Source organism: Littorina saxatilis, linkage group LG13, assembly GCF_037325665.1.
Source record: "Littorina saxatilis isolate snail1 linkage group LG13, US_GU_Lsax_2.0, whole genome shotgun sequence".
In the NCBI taxonomy this organism is placed as follows: Eukaryota; Metazoa; Mollusca; class Gastropoda; order Littorinimorpha; family Littorinidae; genus Littorina; species Littorina saxatilis.
This window is the reverse complement of record NC_090257.1, coordinates 4,265,016-4,284,258: the sequence shown is the minus strand read 5'-3', so window position 1 is coordinate 4,284,258 and position 19,243 is coordinate 4,265,016. Positions and strand designations below refer to the sequence as shown.

General features: G+C 44.3%; 1 protein-coding gene across 1 annotated transcript; it reads left to right on the top strand.

The window, feature by feature from the left end:
- The first annotated feature begins 7,640 nt into the window (after positions 1–7,640).
- Positions 7,641–18,068, top strand: LOC138946329 (mannose-P-dolichol utilization defect 1 protein-like). The gene is made up of 5 exons (XM_070317878.1): positions 7,641–7,770; positions 8,405–8,470; positions 9,932–10,064; positions 10,940–11,144; positions 14,469–18,068. Exons 1-5 carry the CDS (start codon positions 7,641–7,643, stop codon positions 14,694–14,696), a joined length of 762 nt encoding a protein of 253 aa, XP_070173979.1. The 3' UTR covers positions 14,697–18,068.
- The last annotated feature ends 1,175 nt before the right edge of the window (positions 18,069–19,243 follow it).

The following is a 19,243-nucleotide window of genomic DNA, read 5'->3' as shown; positions in this document are numbered from 1 at the left end:
TTTACGTGTTGAGAACGTAAAAGGAACATATTTTGAGTGAAGGCTCGAGGGAGGTGGAGAGTTTATACATAAACAGGCGTCTGAAACTTATACTTTTGTTGACTCTATTTAATTGTATGCCTGCGAGAGTGGATCGTGGTGTGGTTAGTTAATTAGTAGTAATTAACCGGTTCATAATCACCTTGAGTGATATATTGAAACGTGACACATGGGGGCCAAGCCGGGATTTACTCAGTTAATTTCTGACTGATAAAGACCCACCAATTAAGGATAACTAAGAGCAGATAATCTCGTCAGTGCTCGACTTATTTTCTGCTTGGTGCTACCCTTTTTTGTATAGTTTTGATCATATACCACACCTTAAGCGATTCACATCTTGCAGGAAATGTAAATTGTAATTTGTGAGTTATTGTATGCGCTAACTGTGATTACTTCCCTTTCCTTTGTTTGTGAATCTTTGTTGTTGTACGTTCAGAGTTTTCCGTTGCAGAGAGCTGAGCGGGGTTAGCGGATTTGTTATTCGTTTTACTCAGTTTTCTCTACATTGTTGTTTCGCATTCCGTAACAGGTTACATTTTCTACCGTCTTGTTTTACTTGGATTTTTCTCCATATTTTGACTTTGTTGGAATTTTGGGGGGGAAGGGTCCGAGGACTTCTGTCCTAACCAAGGCTGTGGGAAACACTCTGTTTCACCGCAAAAAGCAGCCGATAAAGTAGGCCACGGCTGTGGGAAACACTTTGTTTCACCGCAGAAAGCAGCCATAAAGTAGGCTACGCGATTTGTTCTACACCGTTTGGATTTTTCTTCTGCATTTTCCGGTTGCTGGATTTTTGTATCCACCGCTTTCGTCACCGCGTATTCTAGCTATAGCTGCGTTAGACTTACTTTTGTGATAAAGCTTTGCTAAAACTAACCATGGCTACAGGGGGATCTCCGACGAGGAGAATAACTTTCGAGACTCCTGGCAGTGAGGAACAGACAGAGCGTGACGCACGCGTTAGAGCGCGTAGTTTGCTTAAACGCAAGGAGCTGGAACGTAGGGAAGACATAGAGCGACAGACGAGAAAAGAAGAGCTTGACAGACAAGAACGACAGGCCGAACGTGACAGACAGGACAAGAAAGAGAAAGACGAACGAGACAGACAGGAAAAGAAGGACGAACTGGACAGACAAGAAAGAGAACGTGACAGACAAGAAAGAGAACGACAGGCCGAACGACAGGCCGAACGTGACCGACAGGATAAGAAAGACGAGCTTGAGAGACAGGAACGACAGGCCGAACTTGACAGACAGGAAAAGAAAGACGAACGTGACAGACTAGACCGGAAGGAACAGGCGGATCGCGATCACCAGCTAGAGCTAGCTAGGCTACAGGCCGAGAAGGGTACGCTCACTCAGGCTAGCGCGCCGACGTTTGTTGCCGACCGTACGAGACTGCCGACGTTCGACGATGACAAGGACGAGCTCGACGACTTTTTACGCCGGTTTGAGCGCATTGCATCTGACCAGAAGTGGGAAGAGGCCACGTGGGCTAGCCGCCTTAGCACCTGCTTAAAGGGACGCGCATTGCAGCTCTACAACGCTTTGGAGGACGACGAGGCGAGAGACTATCAGGCACTTAAGAAGGCGTTACTCCAGCGCTTCAACCTGACTGCGGAAGCCTACAGACGACGTCTGCGTAACAGCAAGAGACTGAGCGGCGAGCTGAGTCATCAGTTTGTGGCACGCCTTAACCTCTACCTGCGGCGCTGGGTGGAGATGGCCGAAAAGGACTGGACCGTCAACGACCTTGCCGACCTCATAGTCATGGAACAACTGATGTCCAGCCTGCGACCTGAGGTGGTGACCTTCGTGCAGGAGCACCAGCCCAAGACTACTCAGGAGGCAGCCGACTGGATCAGAGTGCACGAGGACGCCCAGGCGATCTCCGGCAAATCTTCAGGCTCACGGCCAGGAAAAACGGGAAATTCGGGTTCTTCAGGACCCAAGGACGGGAAGGACGATCAGGGACACAAGGGATCGAGTTCCAGAACTGACATCCAGTGTTACTACTGCAACAAGCGGGGCCACGTGAAGAAGGACTGCCACAAGAGACAGGCTGACCAGAAGGGCGTTCACTTTGTTGGCAGTGAGGAGTTAAGGGACGTCACGAGCTCATGCACCATTCCACAACTCTGCGTTCCGTGCTCCAGGAAACATTTCCAGCCCCACTGCAACGTCTACGTTAACGGAGTGAAGGGCGAAGGTCTGCGGGACACAGGGGCAGACATGATAGTGGTTCGGGCGAGTCTAGTTCCAGCTATGGCCTACACAGGAGACAGCATCAGGGTGAGAATGGCCGAGGCATCTCACGCTTACGACTTGAACACGGCAGTGATCAAGGTCGTAACCCCGTTGTTCACGGGGACCATTGTGGCCGTCGTCATGGACGATCCTCCATGCGACCTGCTCATTGGAAACCGGGTTCAGTTTGTGGACGGCGTCACCAGGGAGGTTCCCGTTTATCGGTCTCCCGACGTCATTTCAGTGCTCACGCGGGCACAGGCGGAGCGAGAGGACAAACCTCTCAAACCCCTACCTGCTGCACGAGCTGCCCTGGGGAACGTGACCCCCGCGCTTCTCGCGAAGGCTCAGGATTCTGACCCGACCTTAGCTACTCCTCGGGAGCACGCGAAGTCGGGGAAGGTGAAGCTGAGCGGGAAGCATGGGAGGTCAAAGTTCCTCAGGGACAAGAAGTTGCTCTACCGTGAGTTCAGCAACCAAGAAGGTACATTCAAACAGGTTGTCGTGCCTCGCGAGTTTCGCGAGGGTGTCATGGCAACGGCACACGACTCGATTCTGGGAGGTCATCTTGGTACCAAGAAGACCACGGATCGTGTCTGGCGCCACTTTTACTGGCCAGGCATCTGCACGGATGTCCGACGTTTCTGTGCGTCCTGCGATAAGTGCCAGAAGGTGGTTGCCAAAGGAAGGGTGAGGAAGGTCCCCTTAGAGAAGATGCCGCTCATCGACGAACCCTTTCGTCGGGTGGCAGTGGACATCATCGGGCCCATCTTGCCTGCGTCTGAGGACGGAAACAGATACATTTTGACCATGGTGGACTACGCTACTCGATACCCAGAGGCGATCCCTCTGAAATCGATTGAAGCCACGCGAGTAGCTGAGGCTCTGGTTACTATGTGGTCCCGGCTGGGAATTCCATCAGAGGTACTCACCGACAGAGGCACGCAGTTCACGGGAGGAGTGATGGCGGAGGCAGCACGACTGCTATCACTGGAGCAGCACTTCACCACTCCTTACCATGCTCAGTGCAACGGACTGGTGGAAAGGTTCAATGGCACCTTGAAGACCATGCTGAGGAAACTAGCTCAGGAGAAACCACGCACGTGGGACAGGTACATCCCAGCATTGCTTTTTGCATACCGCGAGGTTCCTCAGGAGAGCTTGGGTTTTTCCCCATTTGAGTTGTTGTACGGCAGACAGGTACGCGGTCCCATGGCTATCCTGCGTCAAGCTTGGACGGACGAAGAAGCTGACGAGGAGGTGCAGACGACAGCGACCTACATCGTAGAACTCAGGAACAGGATTGAAGAGACCTGCAAATTGGCTCAAGAGAACCTGGGAAGAGCAGCACAGCGTTACGCGCGAGGATTCGACCGCAAGGCACGGCCGCGCAGCTTCAAGATTGGAGAACGGGTGTTACTACTTCTACCTGTCAAACACAACAAGCTACAACTGCAGTGGCAAGGACCTTTTGAGGTGACAGCGAAGGTGGGCCAGAACGACTACAGGATCATGATGCACGGGAAAGCACGCCTGTACCACGCCAACCTGCTGCGCGCCTACGTAGAGAGGACTGCCTACGGGGAGAAGAACAAAGACAAGAAGACAGGGAAGGTTGCAGTCATCAGGGGTGAAACGAGGGGTTGCTCGTTCTTGAGGACGACCTTTCTGTCTGGAGACGGACCATCAACCTCTGCAATATCTTCAGGTTGCAAGGTTGGCAAACGCCAGACTTATGCGCTGGGCGTTGATTCTCCAACCGTACCAATTCACGGTACGCGTCATTCCGGGCGCCAACAATGTTGGAGCTGACTTTCTCTCTCGGGCTGTAGAGGAGAACATGACTGTGAGCGAAACCGAGGTTTCGTCTTGAAGAGGGGAGGTGTGTCACGATCGGGTGACAGAGACCAAGAAAGCGTCACTCAGTGGAGTGCCTGTTCTGGGTCAATGTATGATAGAAAGCGCCTGTGCGTGATATTGGACACAGCAGAGTTTTTGCTGACAGTGCTCCCGAGCACGGATGTTTTGAAACGCACGAGCTTCACAGTGCAGGTTTCTGCTGTCATAGGGCTGACGGTTTTTTTCGCTGACAGCGCGCACGGGATTTTCAGGGATTGAGTTTCTCGTGTCTTTTTCCTGCTTGGGGAGGCAAAACTGTGTATAGCTGGACTGGTTTGGTGACAAGGTCAGTCACGTGTATTTGGCTAGGTGGTCTGTCAGAGACTCAAGGACGACACACTTGACACCCAGCGGCAGAAGGGGAAGGACCTAACACACAGTTACTAGAGTATGATGGTTTTTCACCGAGTATCATATTCGGCACTCTAGGGGAACTTCCACAAGTTATTCCTTTCCTCTGCCACGTATTTTGCTGAGGACAAGTCGTCACATTTCCTTCGTCGGCGATGGCTTTCGCATAAGGATTCGACAAGGGGTTCTGGACGTTTTGGGTCACTGTTGACGAACAGAGACTGTTCCAGGGAGGAGGCGGACTTTGCTTCCATTGAGAGTTACAATCATAGGCTTTTGAGGTAATAAATCATTATTTAACGCTGTTGATGAGTCTGTGTTGTGGAATGAAATACTCTCTGTTGTTCTTTCCAGGTTAGCGCATAATTTACTCTCTGTGACGCTAAAATACTAATCTGTATATGGTTTTTGCAGATAGGGAGAGAAGGACGGAAAATGGCTGTTTTGTTGTTGTAAAAAGTCAGTTTTGTGCAGGCCCACGTGCTCGATGAGATATTTAAAGATGACATGTTTTAAGGTGGTGGGTGAGGGGTAGCTGACATGTTTAGTGCACCGATGCTTTCTGTTTGCAGCCTTCCTTCGTTCGTTCGTTTCGTTCGTTCGTTACGTTCCCGTAACATCGGCACGGCTGACTCTGGCGGGAACTGTTGAGGCTACGCTAACCAGGAGACCGGCTAACCAGGAGACCGGCTAACCAGCGGACCGGCTAACCAGCGAACCGGCTAACCAGCGGACCGGCTAACCAGCGAACCGACTAACCAGCATACCGGCTAAGCAGCAGCAGCAGAGATAAAGCTAAGTGCACCATGTCGTACGCACCCCGTTGACCACCGTTGTCTTTTCGTATCTATGATTTCATTGGAGTAGTGACAACGTGGGGTGTGTGACACCTGCACGAACTAGAGCTTTTCGAACAGAACATTCTCATTTCGACTGTATTTACACGGGTTCAGCGTGTTACTATAATTTTCTACATAGTACTGGCATTTTGTCAGTGAACACTGGTTTTTTACGTGTTGAGAACGTAAAAGGAACATATTTTGAGTGAAGGCTCGAGGGAGGTGGAGAGTTTATACATAAACAGGCGTCTGAAACTTATACTTTTGTTGACTCTATTTAATTGTATGCCTGCGAGAGTGGATCGTGGTGTGGTTAGTTAATTAGTAGTAATTAACCGGTTCATAATCACCTTGAGTGATATATTGAAACGTGACAGTCTGTGTGCGTGCGAATGCGAGTTTGCGTGTCTCCGTGTGCGCCGTTCACACTCGATTCCATTCATGATGTCTTCTGTGTAAATTTGTTTTCGAAAACAAAGAAAAATATATGTCTCCTGTCTACATTTGTTCCTGAACCCAAAGAAAGATCGATTCTCCATGATTGATTAACAAGATCTTATATGATACATGTATATATGGGGACATGTGAACTAAAAAGTCTCGTGCAATTTTGATTATCGCAATGGGCGGGGATGTAGCTCAGTCGGCAGCGCGCTGGATTTGTATCCAGTTGGCCGCTGTCAGCGTGAGTTCGTCCCCACGTTCGGCGAGAGATTTATTTCTCAGAGTCAACTTTGTGTGCAGACTCTCCTCGGTGTCAGAACACCCCCGTGTGTACATGCAAGCACAAGACCAAGTGCGCACGAAAAAGATCCTGTAATCCATGTCAGAGTTCGGTGGGTTATAGAAACACGAAAATACCCAGCATGCTTCCTCCGAAAACGGCGTATGGCTGCCTAAATGGCGGGGTAAAAAACGGTCATACACGTAAAATTCCACTCGTGCAAAAAAACCACACGAGTGTACGTGGGAGTTTCAGCCCACGAACGCAGAAGAAGAAGAAGAAGATTATCGCAAGATAAAATGAAATCCTGTCCGGGCATGTGCACTCTTGCTCGATGCTCCTTCGTATCAACACCTGCATCTGCAGTGTAGCCTACACTACTTTAAACACATTTTTATTTGCAGGGTTTAATGATTTATGGTGCATGATAAACTGATCCACAGCTGTAGCTATCTCATTAAGCATAATATGAGTGAATCATCTACACACGAAACTTGGAAAGGGTAAAATTTACTGTGTTCATTTTTGTTAGCAGGAACCAGGGCGTTTTAGCTCCCTGTTTACATATTCTCCACGGTTGCTTGTATTATTGTTGTCACGTTTTGCGTGTAGTTTGTGTGTGTGTGTGTGTGTGTGTGTGTGTGTGTGTGTGTGTGTGTGTGTGTGTGTGTGTGTGTGTGTGTGTGTGTGTGTGTTTGTTTTTGTTTGTTTGTTTTGCCGGTTAATTCTTTTTTGACATTGTCAATAGATCATGAGTAGGCTAAGCCCGCACTGTTTCTCGTCAGGTGTGGAAAATACTGTTCGCGAGTCAGTTTGCGGACCCTTTAAATACATTATGTGAAGTCGATGTAGATCTAGTCTGGCATTGTCATCTAATCTCTCGTTACATATGGAGAGAGAAAAGGGCAGATTTTGCCGCATGCCGGAATACTTCCAATCTGAAAGGGGGAATAGAAATCGCTTCGAAGAGTCGTGGTGGTCGCTATCGTGTTTAGTGCCAGAGCAAAGAAAATGTAGTAATCTGGTGCAATCCGAGCCAAGAAACTTCTCCTAATACACCTTCCAAAAAGTAAATTTAAGAAGACAAATTTGGATCAAAACAAGGACAATTATTGACCGATCTGGTGCAACCTGAGCGGCCAACTATACTTTCCAAAACCCGGCGTCACTTAGAAGACAAAGGCCGGCTACTTGGGGGATTCAGGGGCATGTCCCCCCGGAAAAATTTGATAACAAAATCAAAGAAAATATAGAGCAATCTGGTGCAATCTGAGACACCAGTTTTTCTTTATTTTCGAAATTTCTTTATTTCTTCTATTTATTTATTTTTTATTATTATTTTTTTTTTAGGCTAGGGGGGGGGGGTCCCCGGAAACCCCCCCTGGATCCGCCCCTGCCAAAACGAATCACAATAAAACAGACTTCATTTCAGGCTAGCTCAGTTTTACTCCCGGTTGAACTGGGTCGGGGGTAAAAGTAAGCTTCAACACCGGTAACTGGTTACCATCTTCACGGGAGATAACTCTTCGGGCATCTTTCCACATGACAGCAAACATGGTGGACACGGCAGTGTCGAGCGGCCCTTTCCCGGCGTTTTTAGCCGCATGGATACAGTTTCTTGTGCCTCAACCATGCTTTGACAAGTTGTTCGTCGATCTTGACTTCATGAACAGTAAGTTTCGGCGTGTGTCCCCTTCGTCAAACAGAAAACGTGGTGATAAACAGCACAGTGAACGAAAGTCACTGTGAGATAAACGTCAAGCAGACGAAATATTGGTCGGAAGCGTCCTTTATTCGTTTTTGTTTTAGTGTTGTGATTAAAAGCGACCTCTCTTGGGGTCCGTGAGTGAAATTTCAGGGAAATGAAATAGGAGTATGTGCTTGTTAGTTCTGCGTCGAAATTTGAGCAACCGTGCCTATTAATTAGTAATGGGTTGAATACGTGCACAGTTTTACAGAGGGTCAACGTCAAACTTTACAAGTTTACACAGCTGAATAGTTATTTTTTCAGCTTGTGCCAGCAAGGCCACAGGTGTTGGCAGGAAGACGCGAATGTGTGTGTGTGTGTGTGTGTGTGTGTGTGTTGAGAAACTTGATGACAACCAAATTAAACTGTTTGCAGTGTTTTTGCCTTTGCTGTGTGTGTGGGTGTGCGCGTGACACTATATTATATGCATGAAGCACTGTGTGTGAATGTGTGTCATCATTAATTGCACTTCTATATATATATATTTAAAAGCTTTTGTTGTGATCTCATTATCTGTTATACTTTTCATATATGTATGTTATATCTTTTGTGATTTCAGTTCCATGTTTGAAGGTGGTGATCAGCAAATGTCTAGGTTTTGGCATCATCTTGGGATCTGTTATTGGTAAGTATGCTTTTTGGCTTGTACGTCAGCTAGGATTGAATTTGAAGATTTGTAGCACCACCTTTGAAGCTTCAAAACCATGATACTGTTAATTGACTTGTCATGCTAATGATGCGTGCAGTAATTAAACTGTATATTCTGTGTAACTGATGCTTCTTGTTTCGTGTAACGTTTGCCATCATCAGTTTGACGGTAACTTACTAACTGCAATTCGAACAGAAAAATAGGGGTTCAACTGAACAATGGAAATAGCAGCTGCCCAGATGTATGAACAGGGAGGGGGGATAATGGGAAGGGGATATATACCGTAAAATCCCTAGCAAACGCCCACCCCCCCTCCGCACAGATTTTGGCTAAAAGTAGGGGGTGGGCGTTTGCTAGACCTGTATACACCCCTTTGCAAGATAAAGTGTCATCACATTTTCACGAGAGAAAAATTGATACAATAATGTCAGAGAAATACAGTGGGACAAAAATAAACACAGACACACACACACACACCAATAAATGAAGAAGAAACAAGAACGCTGAGGCGTGATTAACCATTCAGTCAAGCGATTGCACGCTAAAATACGCCCGTGTTCCTTTTACACACACACACGCACACACTAAAAATGTGTTTTTTGATCTATGGATATCACAGAGAAGTACAGGCAAGATTAAATGGATCGTGAGCTTTTCTGGCAACAGCCATCTTTTTGATTGCTAAAGTAATATATTCTACAAACAACTCTGCTCATTTGCAAACTTTATGTCCTGACATTGTAGCCTGCAAGTGCAACTTCAAAAGCACAGATATGGGCCATTCTTTCAACACACACACAAAACAAAACAATTAAAACACACAAAAAGCCTCCAAATGATATGTCTGACTGGCTGTTTCAACGTTGATATCTTTGAGGCAGCAGATGTTTCCGCCGCAAAGTGAAACTGATTCGGAAGAATACTTACTTCCTTTGATGAAAGAGATCGTGGATTGTTCAGCAAACACACACACACACACACACACTTTGACAGATGTTGAGGCTGGGATCACTTTATTTTCACTGAAGAAAAAAAAATCCAATGTCACAAAACAAAACCTAAATGTTTCTTCCCTACAGATATCAATTATTTTCGTCAATAAGCCTGATCATCCCAGCAATGGTGATGATTTTGGGTTTATGATATAGACACATTTCAAATCAATGTTGGTTTCTTTTGGGACTGTATTTATTTTGTAAATTAAAAAAAAACCACTAACAATAGAATCAGGTACCTTTTTCCATTAAAAAAACCAAACAACCGGGGTGGGCGTTTGCTAGGTAGTGACCCCTCTGCACAACTTTTGGTCAAAAGTGGGGGGTGGGTGTTTGCTAGATACTGCATGGGCGTTTGCTAGGGATTTTACGGTACTGAAAATGACTAAAAACAGAGAAGTCGTTTGAAGAAATGTAAATGAGTTCAACCTTTTTTTTCCAGTGAAGGTGCCACAGATTGTGAAGCTGTTAAAAGCAAAGAGTGGCGAGGGAATCAGCCTGATCAGCGTGTCGTGTGAACTGCTGGCTATCTCCGCCACCTGGTCTTATGGCTTTGCCAGCAAATTTCCATTCAGGTGTGAACATTACAGGAATAATGTACAAAAGAAAGCATGCAGAGATGTGAAGCTTTCTCTTTGGACCTCATAATTGTGTACACCGCAAATTTTCATTCAGGTGTGAACATTCCAGGATAAATGCACAAAAGGACATGCACGTGTGAAGCTTTCTCTTTAGCCCTCATAATTTCCATTCAGGTGTGAAAATTACAAGAATAATGTACATAAGAACTCACACATGTATGTGAAGCTTTATTTTTAGCCCTTTAAAATTTCCATTCAGGTGTGAAAATTACAAGAAAAATGTACAAAAGAACACACATGTGAAGCTTAATTTCTCTTTACACCTCATAATTCTGCGCACTGAAAATTTTCATTCAGGTGTGAAAATACATGCATTGGTGAGTCTTGATCCTTTAAGTTGGCTCAGTCACTCACACCTAGTGCACAACCACTAAGGACCTTTTTTTCTTATCAGCATTAGAGCAACTTCCACAAAGTTACTTATATACTCAAATTTCATCTTGTGTTTGTGTGACCGGCACGGTTGGCCTAGTGGTAAGGCGTCCGCCCCGTGATCGGGAGGTCGTGGGTTCAAACCCCGGCCGGGTCATACCTAAGACTTTAAAATTGGCAATCTAGTGGCTGCTCCGCCTGGCATCTGGCATTATGGGGTTAGTGCTGGGACTGGTTGGTCCGGTGTCAGAATAATGTCACTGGCGAGACATGAAGCCTGTGCTGCGACTTCTGTCTTGTGTGTGGCGCACGTTATATGTCAAAGCAGCACCGCCCTGATATGGCTCTTCGTGGTTGGCTGGGCGTTAAGCAAACAAACAAAAATCTTGTGTGTGTTTTCATGGATATTGATTTGCATGTCTTTCTTTTCTCCACAGTTCCTACGGAGAGGCAGTGTTTCTAGCACTGCAGACGCTAATCATAGCATTCCTTGTGCTGTTCTACAATGGACAGACCATGCAAGCTTTCACCTACGTTGTTAGCTATGTCTCCGTCATGGTGTTTCTGCTCTCTCCGTATGCTCCATTCCAGCTGCTCTCCATTCTCCAGACGGGAAACGCTTTTGTCATCATGGCTAGCAAGGTCAGTGCAATGGTTTACCATGAATTTAGTAAAGGGTTTTACAGGGAACAAAATGAAGGAGAAAGGATCTTATATGTTGTGAGTGTACATCAAAAGTGTGAGTGTACCAGAAGAGTTATTTGTTTATTTAATTTGTTTTCTATCTCTATTCAGTATTGCAGAGGTTTCTGTTTTCCAAAAGCAATTTCTCATTTTAATTCATCTTCTAAACTTGGCCAAATAATTATTGCAACAAATTTCAAACCCAAATTAAAGCATTAATCCCCGTGTCATTTTATTAACACTCTATATGCCAGAGAAGGCCGTTCACTTAAAGGCACAGTAAGCCTCCCGTAAACCATCACAGATACGGTCAGGCTTTTACACACAGTACAAACACCCTTTCATTTAAACACTCACCGATTGAGAACATCCTAGGTGCCCTCCGTAAAGAGCGAACAATTTTCAAAGAATTTATTTTTGCGTGGTTTATCTTACCCCTGAGCCATCGTGAACCCGTGTGATCCAGTTTTCCTTTTTCACAATGTAGTCGTCAGTTAGTCATTTGAATGCGACTCGATGTCAGCTTATCTACAATAGCACGTTTTAATGCACGAAAAAAACGGCTGTGGTTCTTAAGAACTCTAGCGATATCGATGGCTTTTGACTGTTGAGAGGAACGGCGATATGCCGCATAAACCGTCATCTGCTACGACCCTTGCGTGACCCTGCTTCCGGGCTTTTCTTTTTTCAAACTTTCACAACTTCGAATTGCACTGATCTTGTCTTGATGAAAACACGCTGTCAATTTATTATTTAGATTTTAAAAGTTAGGTCTAGCGCAAAAACGCACCACGGTCCAAAAACTTTCTGATTATCATCAATCCACGGCTATCGCCAGTTTAAGGGAAGTAACTCATTTTTGACCTGAGTTCAGGATGGGTCCAAAAAGTGTTCGAGACAATCTGCAAAATTAATTCTTTAAAAATTGCTCGCTCTTTACGTAGGGCACCTAGGATGTTCCCGTTTGGTGAGCGTTCAAATGGAAGGGTGTTTGTACTGTGTGTAAAAGCCTGACTGTATCTGTGATGGTTTACGGGAGGCTTACTGTCCGGGCGTGATTTCCGGGATATTCATAACAGCCGTCCAGCACCAAAACGAGGCGCCATTGTTGTAAAGGGCCAAGTCCACGAAAATAAATTCTTTGAAAATTTCTCACGCTCGACAGAAAGCAGCCAGGATGTTCCCGTTCGGTGAGCGTTTAAATGGAAGTATGCTCGTACTGTATGTAGACGCTCGGGGAGCTCTGTGATGGTTTACGGGAGGCTTACTGTGCCTTTAAGCTTCAGGATCACCTTTTGGATTAAATATTTCTTTTACAGGGATCACTTGACCGCCGCTCAAGTAAGGCCGGCCGGGTACCCTCAAAATCGACCAGACAAAAACAGAAGAGCCGAATGAAAAATCGACAAAAAATCACAATAGGCAAAACTTTGCAACTTTGACATACGAGAAGAAAGTCAAACCAATTATCTACCCTGAACAGATTGTTTTGTTTGGCTACCTTGCGTATTTCGCGTGCTATGCTATTCCTACTGATGCAGGTGTTGATCGCAAGAGCGGTCAAAAACAGGACGTTTTGCGTCATTTTTTATGGGTATCATGACAAAAAAGTCTGCACTTTAGCAATGACTTGGTGGATTGCTTTGAAACTTTCAGAATATTTTACCAACATACTAGAGATACTTCGAGCGAAATGATGGATTGTTACAGGTGTTTGTTAAAATGTTATGCAATTTTTCGAAAGAAGTTTTTAATCTCGTCATAGGATTGTTCCCTTGGGTCCAAAAAAATTATGACTTTGCATGTCTTTAGAAAAATGATTGATACACACACTGCTAAAGTTTTATGTGCGTGTAAGCACTGACTCAAATTTGCTGGACCAGTAAACACGCTACATATTTAAGCGATGATTCTGGTGCCACAGCGATGCCCAGCCAAGCGTGACCGTAGCTTGTTTTAAGAGGCACGCAGCGATAACAGCTGTAAGCGCGAAACAGTGTGAACGTTCCATTTTTACACCCCCGGTATAGGGGTGTGTATAGGTTTCGGTCGATGTGTGTGTTTGTGTGTTTGTGTTCGCATATAGATCTCAAGAATGAACGGACCGATCGTCACCAAACTTGGTGAACAGGTTCTATACATTCCTGAGACGGTCCTTACAAAAATTGGGACCAGTCAAACACACGGTTTGGGAGTTATTGGTGGATTAAGATTCTACAAGGACTTATAGAGAAACATATTCATGGTCAAAGGGAAATAACCTTCTCAGTTGGTGGCAGTGAGAATGGGTGCAGTGAGAATGGTTATTTCCCTTTGACCAACGGGGGTGTTTTTCCTACCTCGAAGGAATTTCTTGTTTCCTCATGTGCTTGCATGACTAGCAAATTAACGCCAGCAGCTACACACAAATGAAACTTAGACAGAATCTGTATCAATCATTTATCTGTAGATATGCAAAGTCATGAATTTTTTGGATACAAGTGAACAATCCTATGACAAGTTAAACAACATTTTTCGAAACATCGCGTCACATCTGGATAAATAACCGTAACAATCCAAACTTTCGCACGAAGTAGCTCTAGTATGTTGGTAAAATATTCTGAAAGTTTCAAAGCAATCCACCAAGACATTGCTAAAATGTAGTGCTTTTTGACATGATACCCATAAAAATTTACGTAAAACGTTCCGTTTTTGGCCGCTCTTGCGATCGACACCTGCATCAGTAGGAATAGCATAGCACGCGAAATACACAAGGTAGCAAAACAATATAATCTGTTCAGGGTAGATAATTGGTTTGACTTTCTTCTCGTATGTCAAAGTTGCAAACTTTTGCCTATTGTGATTTTTTGTCTGGTCGATTTTGAGGGTACCCTTACTTGAGCGGCGGTCACGTGATCCCTGTAAAAGAAATATTTAATCCAAAAGGTGATCCTGAAGGTTAAGTAAACGGCCTTCTCTGGCATACACAGTTTTAATTAAATGACACAGGAATTAATGCTTTAATTTGGGTTTGAAATTTGTTGCAATAATTCTTTTGCCAACTTTATATTAAAATGGTTTCAGTCCATGAGAAAATGAATGAATGTTTTCTTTGTTGCACAGCTATCTGCACCAAAGAATGATTTCCCCCTTTTGTTTTCTCAATTTTTATTACAGCTGTTTCAATTTAAGGGAAAAAACACTGAAATATCTCTGGTACGGTGTTGTCACTTTCCTGGTGATAATTAAAATCAAAATGCTAACAAAATGATTTTCTCATTCAATCTTTTTTCTCTGTTGCAGCTGATTCAAGCCGTCACCAACTTTCAGAACAAAAGCACGGGCCAACTGTCTGTCATCACCGTCTTCTTGTTATTTGTGGGCGCTATTGCCAGAATATTCACCTCCATTCAGGAAACCGGTGACAACCTTGTCGTTTTCACATATGTTGTCTCCACAGTTTTTAATGGAATCATCGCAGCGCAAATGCTTTTGTACTGGAAGGCCGATAATAAGGCAAAGATGGAATGATTTTGGTCAAATAACCCTTGGATTTTTTTAATTTTCTTCAGTTTGTAGTGGAATCTTTGTAAATTAAATGATTTTGTACTTGAATGCCGATCAGGCTAAGATGGAATGATTTTGGTCGTTCCCTTGGATTTTTTTTTTTTATTCTCTTTATTTTGCAGTAGAATCTTTGTAGCTCAAATGATTTTGTGCTGGAATGTCCGATTAGACCAAGGACTTTTTTTTTTTGGGGGGGGGGGGGGGGGGGTGAATTTCCACCCATGTTGAGACGGAGCCTGAAAAGAAAAGAAAGAAGGTAGGGCGGGGACGTAGCTCAGTCGGTAGCGCGCTGGATTTGTATCCAGTTGGCCGCTGTCAGCGTGAGTTCTTCCCCACGTTCGGCGAGAGATTTATTTCTCAGAGTCAACTTTGTGTGCAGACTCTCCTCGGTGTCCGAACACCCCCGTGTGTACACGCAAGCACAAGACCAAGTGCGCACGAAAAAGATCCTGTAATCCATGTCAGAGTTCGGTGGGTTATAGAAACACGAAAATACCCAGCATGCTTCCTCCGAAAACGGCGTATGGCTGCCTAAATGGCAGGGTAAAAAACGGTCATGCACGTAAAATTCCACTCGTGCAAAAAACACGAGTGTACGTGGAAGTTTCAGCCCACGAACGAAGAAGAAGAAGAAGGAGAAGAATAACAGGCAGAGAAGAGTGTAATATTAAAAAGGGCACATTATATGTATTTAAGTTTTACACAGATGTTATCTCTATAGATGTGTGAAACAAAGTATAAATTTACTCCAGAGACCTGAATTGCACACTCTTTCGTGTGTCGTATTCCTGCATTGTTTCCATTCTCATCCACTCAATCCAGAGTTTTGTAAAGAGATTATCTTGTTCCCGTTTTGTGTGTGTGTGTGTGTGTGTGTGTGTGTGTGTGTGTGTGTGTGTGTGCGCAACAGTACATCTGGAGTTATCAGTTTGTGGGTGAATGTTTTGTGTGTGTGTGGGTGTGTGTGTGTGGGTGGGTGTGTGTGTGTGTGTGTGTTTGTGTGTGTGTGTGTGTGTGTGTGTGTGTGTTATTTCAGGAGGGAGCTTGTTTGTCTTTCATCATTTCCTGGGTATCTGTTTGTGTATTCATTTATTTAAAACTACCGAACATTCCTTCCTTACAGTATACACTGGTGTATTAGTTGACTTTTTTCCTATCTTTTTTTTTGTGCAGTCAGGTTAGTATATGTTTTGATGCTCCTAAAGCAAGAAAATGACAATTTTAAAAACGATATGCCATCAAATTGAGCTTTTCCTCGCATGTTTCTGACTGGTACGTTTAGAGGCTAGAACCATACATACATTTAATGTTGTTATCACTGGCCTTGATAGTGATTTAGGCTTTCATTGCGTTTCCTAAAAATGTTGGGTTTGTATTATGCAGCTTTAATTTTGTTACAACTTAGCTGCTTTAATTTTGTTAGTACATACTGATGTTGTGCTAAATGCATTTCTGAAATTTCATTTTTTTTTTCCTGAGGTGATCTCAACCACTTATAAAAATTCCACGGTGTAGATATTGCATCAAATGTTTTGTGTCGTGATCTAAAAAGGAATGTGTTCTGCTGCGCCTTTAAAGGCATTGATATCTACTGGTACAGGGTCCCTGTTCTCATGACATTACCCCCCGCGGGTTAGGGGGAAGAATTTACCCGATGCTCCCCAGCATGTCGTAAGAGGCGACAAACGGATTCTGTTTCTCTTTTTACCCTTGTTAAGTGTTTCTTGTATAGAATATAGTCCATGTTTGTAAAGATTTTAGTCAAGCAGTATGTAAGAAATGTTAAGTCCTTTGTACTGGAAACTTGCATTCTCCCAGTAAGGTAATATATTGTACTACGTTGCAAGCCCCATGAGCAAATTTTTGATTAGTGCTTTTGTGAACAAGAAACAATTGACAGGTGGCTCTATCCCATCTCCCCCCCTTTCCCCGTCGCGATATAACCTTGAACGGTTGAAAACGACGTTAAACACCAAATAAAGAAAGAAAAGAAAGTAAAAAGGAATGTGTTCTGCTGCGGCATTGATATCTACTGGTACAGGGTCCCTGTTCTCATGACATTAATATGAAATGCCATCATGTGTTGAGGGCCAAAGCTGAGGAACACGAACTGAAAGTGGGTGCCACCCAAACGGGAGAGAACAAACCGCGGGTTCTGATTGGTTGAAATCACAACACATCTCAGTTTCAACCAATCCAACGCTGCGGGTGGCTCCCGTTTGGGTGGTAACTTTGTCATGCACCTCAGTTTCAACCAATCCAACGCTGCGGGTGACTCCCGTTTGGGTGGCAACTTTGTCATGCACCTCAGTTTCAACCAATCCAACGCTGCGGGTGACTCCCGTTTGGCTGGCAACTTTGTCATGCACCTCAGTTTCAACCAATCCAACGCTGCGGGTGACTCCCGTTTGGGTGGCAACTTTGTCATGCACCTCAGTTTCAACCAATCCAACGCTGCGGGTGGCTCCCGTTTGGGGGGGCAACTTTGTCGTGCACCTCAGCCCTGGTCTCACGGTATTAATAAAAGTTCAGTCCTTCGTGTGTAAACGATTCAGCTGAGCACCTCAGATGGGATTAAGACCATGGGATTAAGACCATCCCTCAACTAGAACACACACAGAATTCAAACATCTACAGCCAGAGTGAATGTTTTTGTTTCAATTTATGTTGTAACCGACATGTGTCAATCTGCAAAATTAAATCATCAAGATGACGGGCGCAGTGGCGCAGCGGATAAGACAACGGCGTCCTAATCTGAAGGTCGTGAGTTCAAACCCCGGCCGCGGCCACCTGTTGGGCAAAGGGTGGAGATTTTTGCGATCTCCCAGGTTAACTTACGTACAGACCTGCTAGTGCCTTATCCCCCTTTGTGTGTACACGCAAGCACAGGACCAAGTGCGCAAGGAGAAGATCCTGTCATCCATGTCAGAGTTGGGTGGGATATAGAAACACGAAAATACCCAGCATGCTTCCCCTGAAATCAGCGTATGCTGCCTGAAAAAAACGGTCATACAGGTAAAAATCCACTCGTGCAAAAGCATGAGTAAACGTGGGAGTTTCAACCCATGAAGAAGAAGAAGTAATCAAGAAAGTCCCAAGTGGAGGGAATTGTTCTTATTCTTGTGTAAAAGCCTGGCCAGACGTAAGATAGTGGGCAGTTGTGTTTTCACTGCAAGTGCTGTGCCAAACATTTATAATGACATGTGAACATTATGCATGTTTGATGACGTCAAATGTGGTATTGTGATGTCATCACTGTTCCAAGTCCCCTGGCCTCCCCAACACACAAAACGTGCAAGCACAGACTTTGAAATAAAAGTTTATGATATGACTTGAGATGTGCTGTTTGGTCACTTGATTTTTTTTGCATGTGTGATAATGCTGCTTTTTTGTGTGTTTTTTTTGCGACAACTGAAAACCCCGAGAGCCCTAACCCTGGATATATTTTTATTTAATATATGTATCCCAGATATTATACGTTATTTGCGTGTTTGACCAAAATATGACATTTTACACAGATCGAGACAGTCATTGTTCTCCGAGACCGCGCTAGCGGTCGAGGTGAACAATGACTGTCGAGATCTGTGTAAAATGTCATATTTTGGTCAAACACGCAAATAACATTTATGTATCGATCGAATTCCTTTCAGGTACTTATGACTTTGTTGTTGTTTTGACGATTGAACGAGCACACACACACATGCATGCAATCCACATGTATGCAATCAAACACATAAGCTTCATATTTGGGCGTTTCAGGTTGACCGAAACTTCAAAGGAACTACAAAACACACGTCATGTACTCACTTTGTTGTTGTTTTGACATTGAACAGCACACACACATGCAATCAAACACATGACGTTTTTTTTTTTAGTTCCTTTGAAGTTTCGGTCAACCTGAAAAGCCAAATTATAAAGTTTTGTCGGCCTCTGACGTCACATGACTCAAAGAAGGGAAATCCAATCTCCAATCGATACATATATGTATATATATATATATATATATATATACACTACTCACAAAAAGTTAAGGATCACTATGAGAAAACAGGTGCTCAATAAAATCAGTTCGCCACTGTTATTTATTTCTCAGTCAAACCAAATTGTTATGAATTCTTATTCAGCTGTAAGTGGGCGATGTTGTGTTAGTGGGAAAAATTGCACGGGATTCTCTACTACTGAGCTTGGTAGCAAAAGAAAAAGCGGAAACTTGCGAAAAAGGACCTTGTTTTGGACCGTTCAGCCCGAACACATTGCACAAGCCACATGGAAAAACCATTATGCACGTGCAAGCACTGCTGTTTATGTGTGAGATGCTGTCACTTGCTTGGTTTTTTGAGAAGACATACCACCAGATTTAGGCATTATCTGAAAATACCTCCACGACGAAAATTGAACGAGTTTGAGAGGGGACGAGCTGTTGCATGGTTCCAAGATGGTGTCCCCAAGCGAGAAGTGGCCAGGCGACTTCACGTGTCCATCTCGGTCATTGTCAGACTGATTCAACGTTT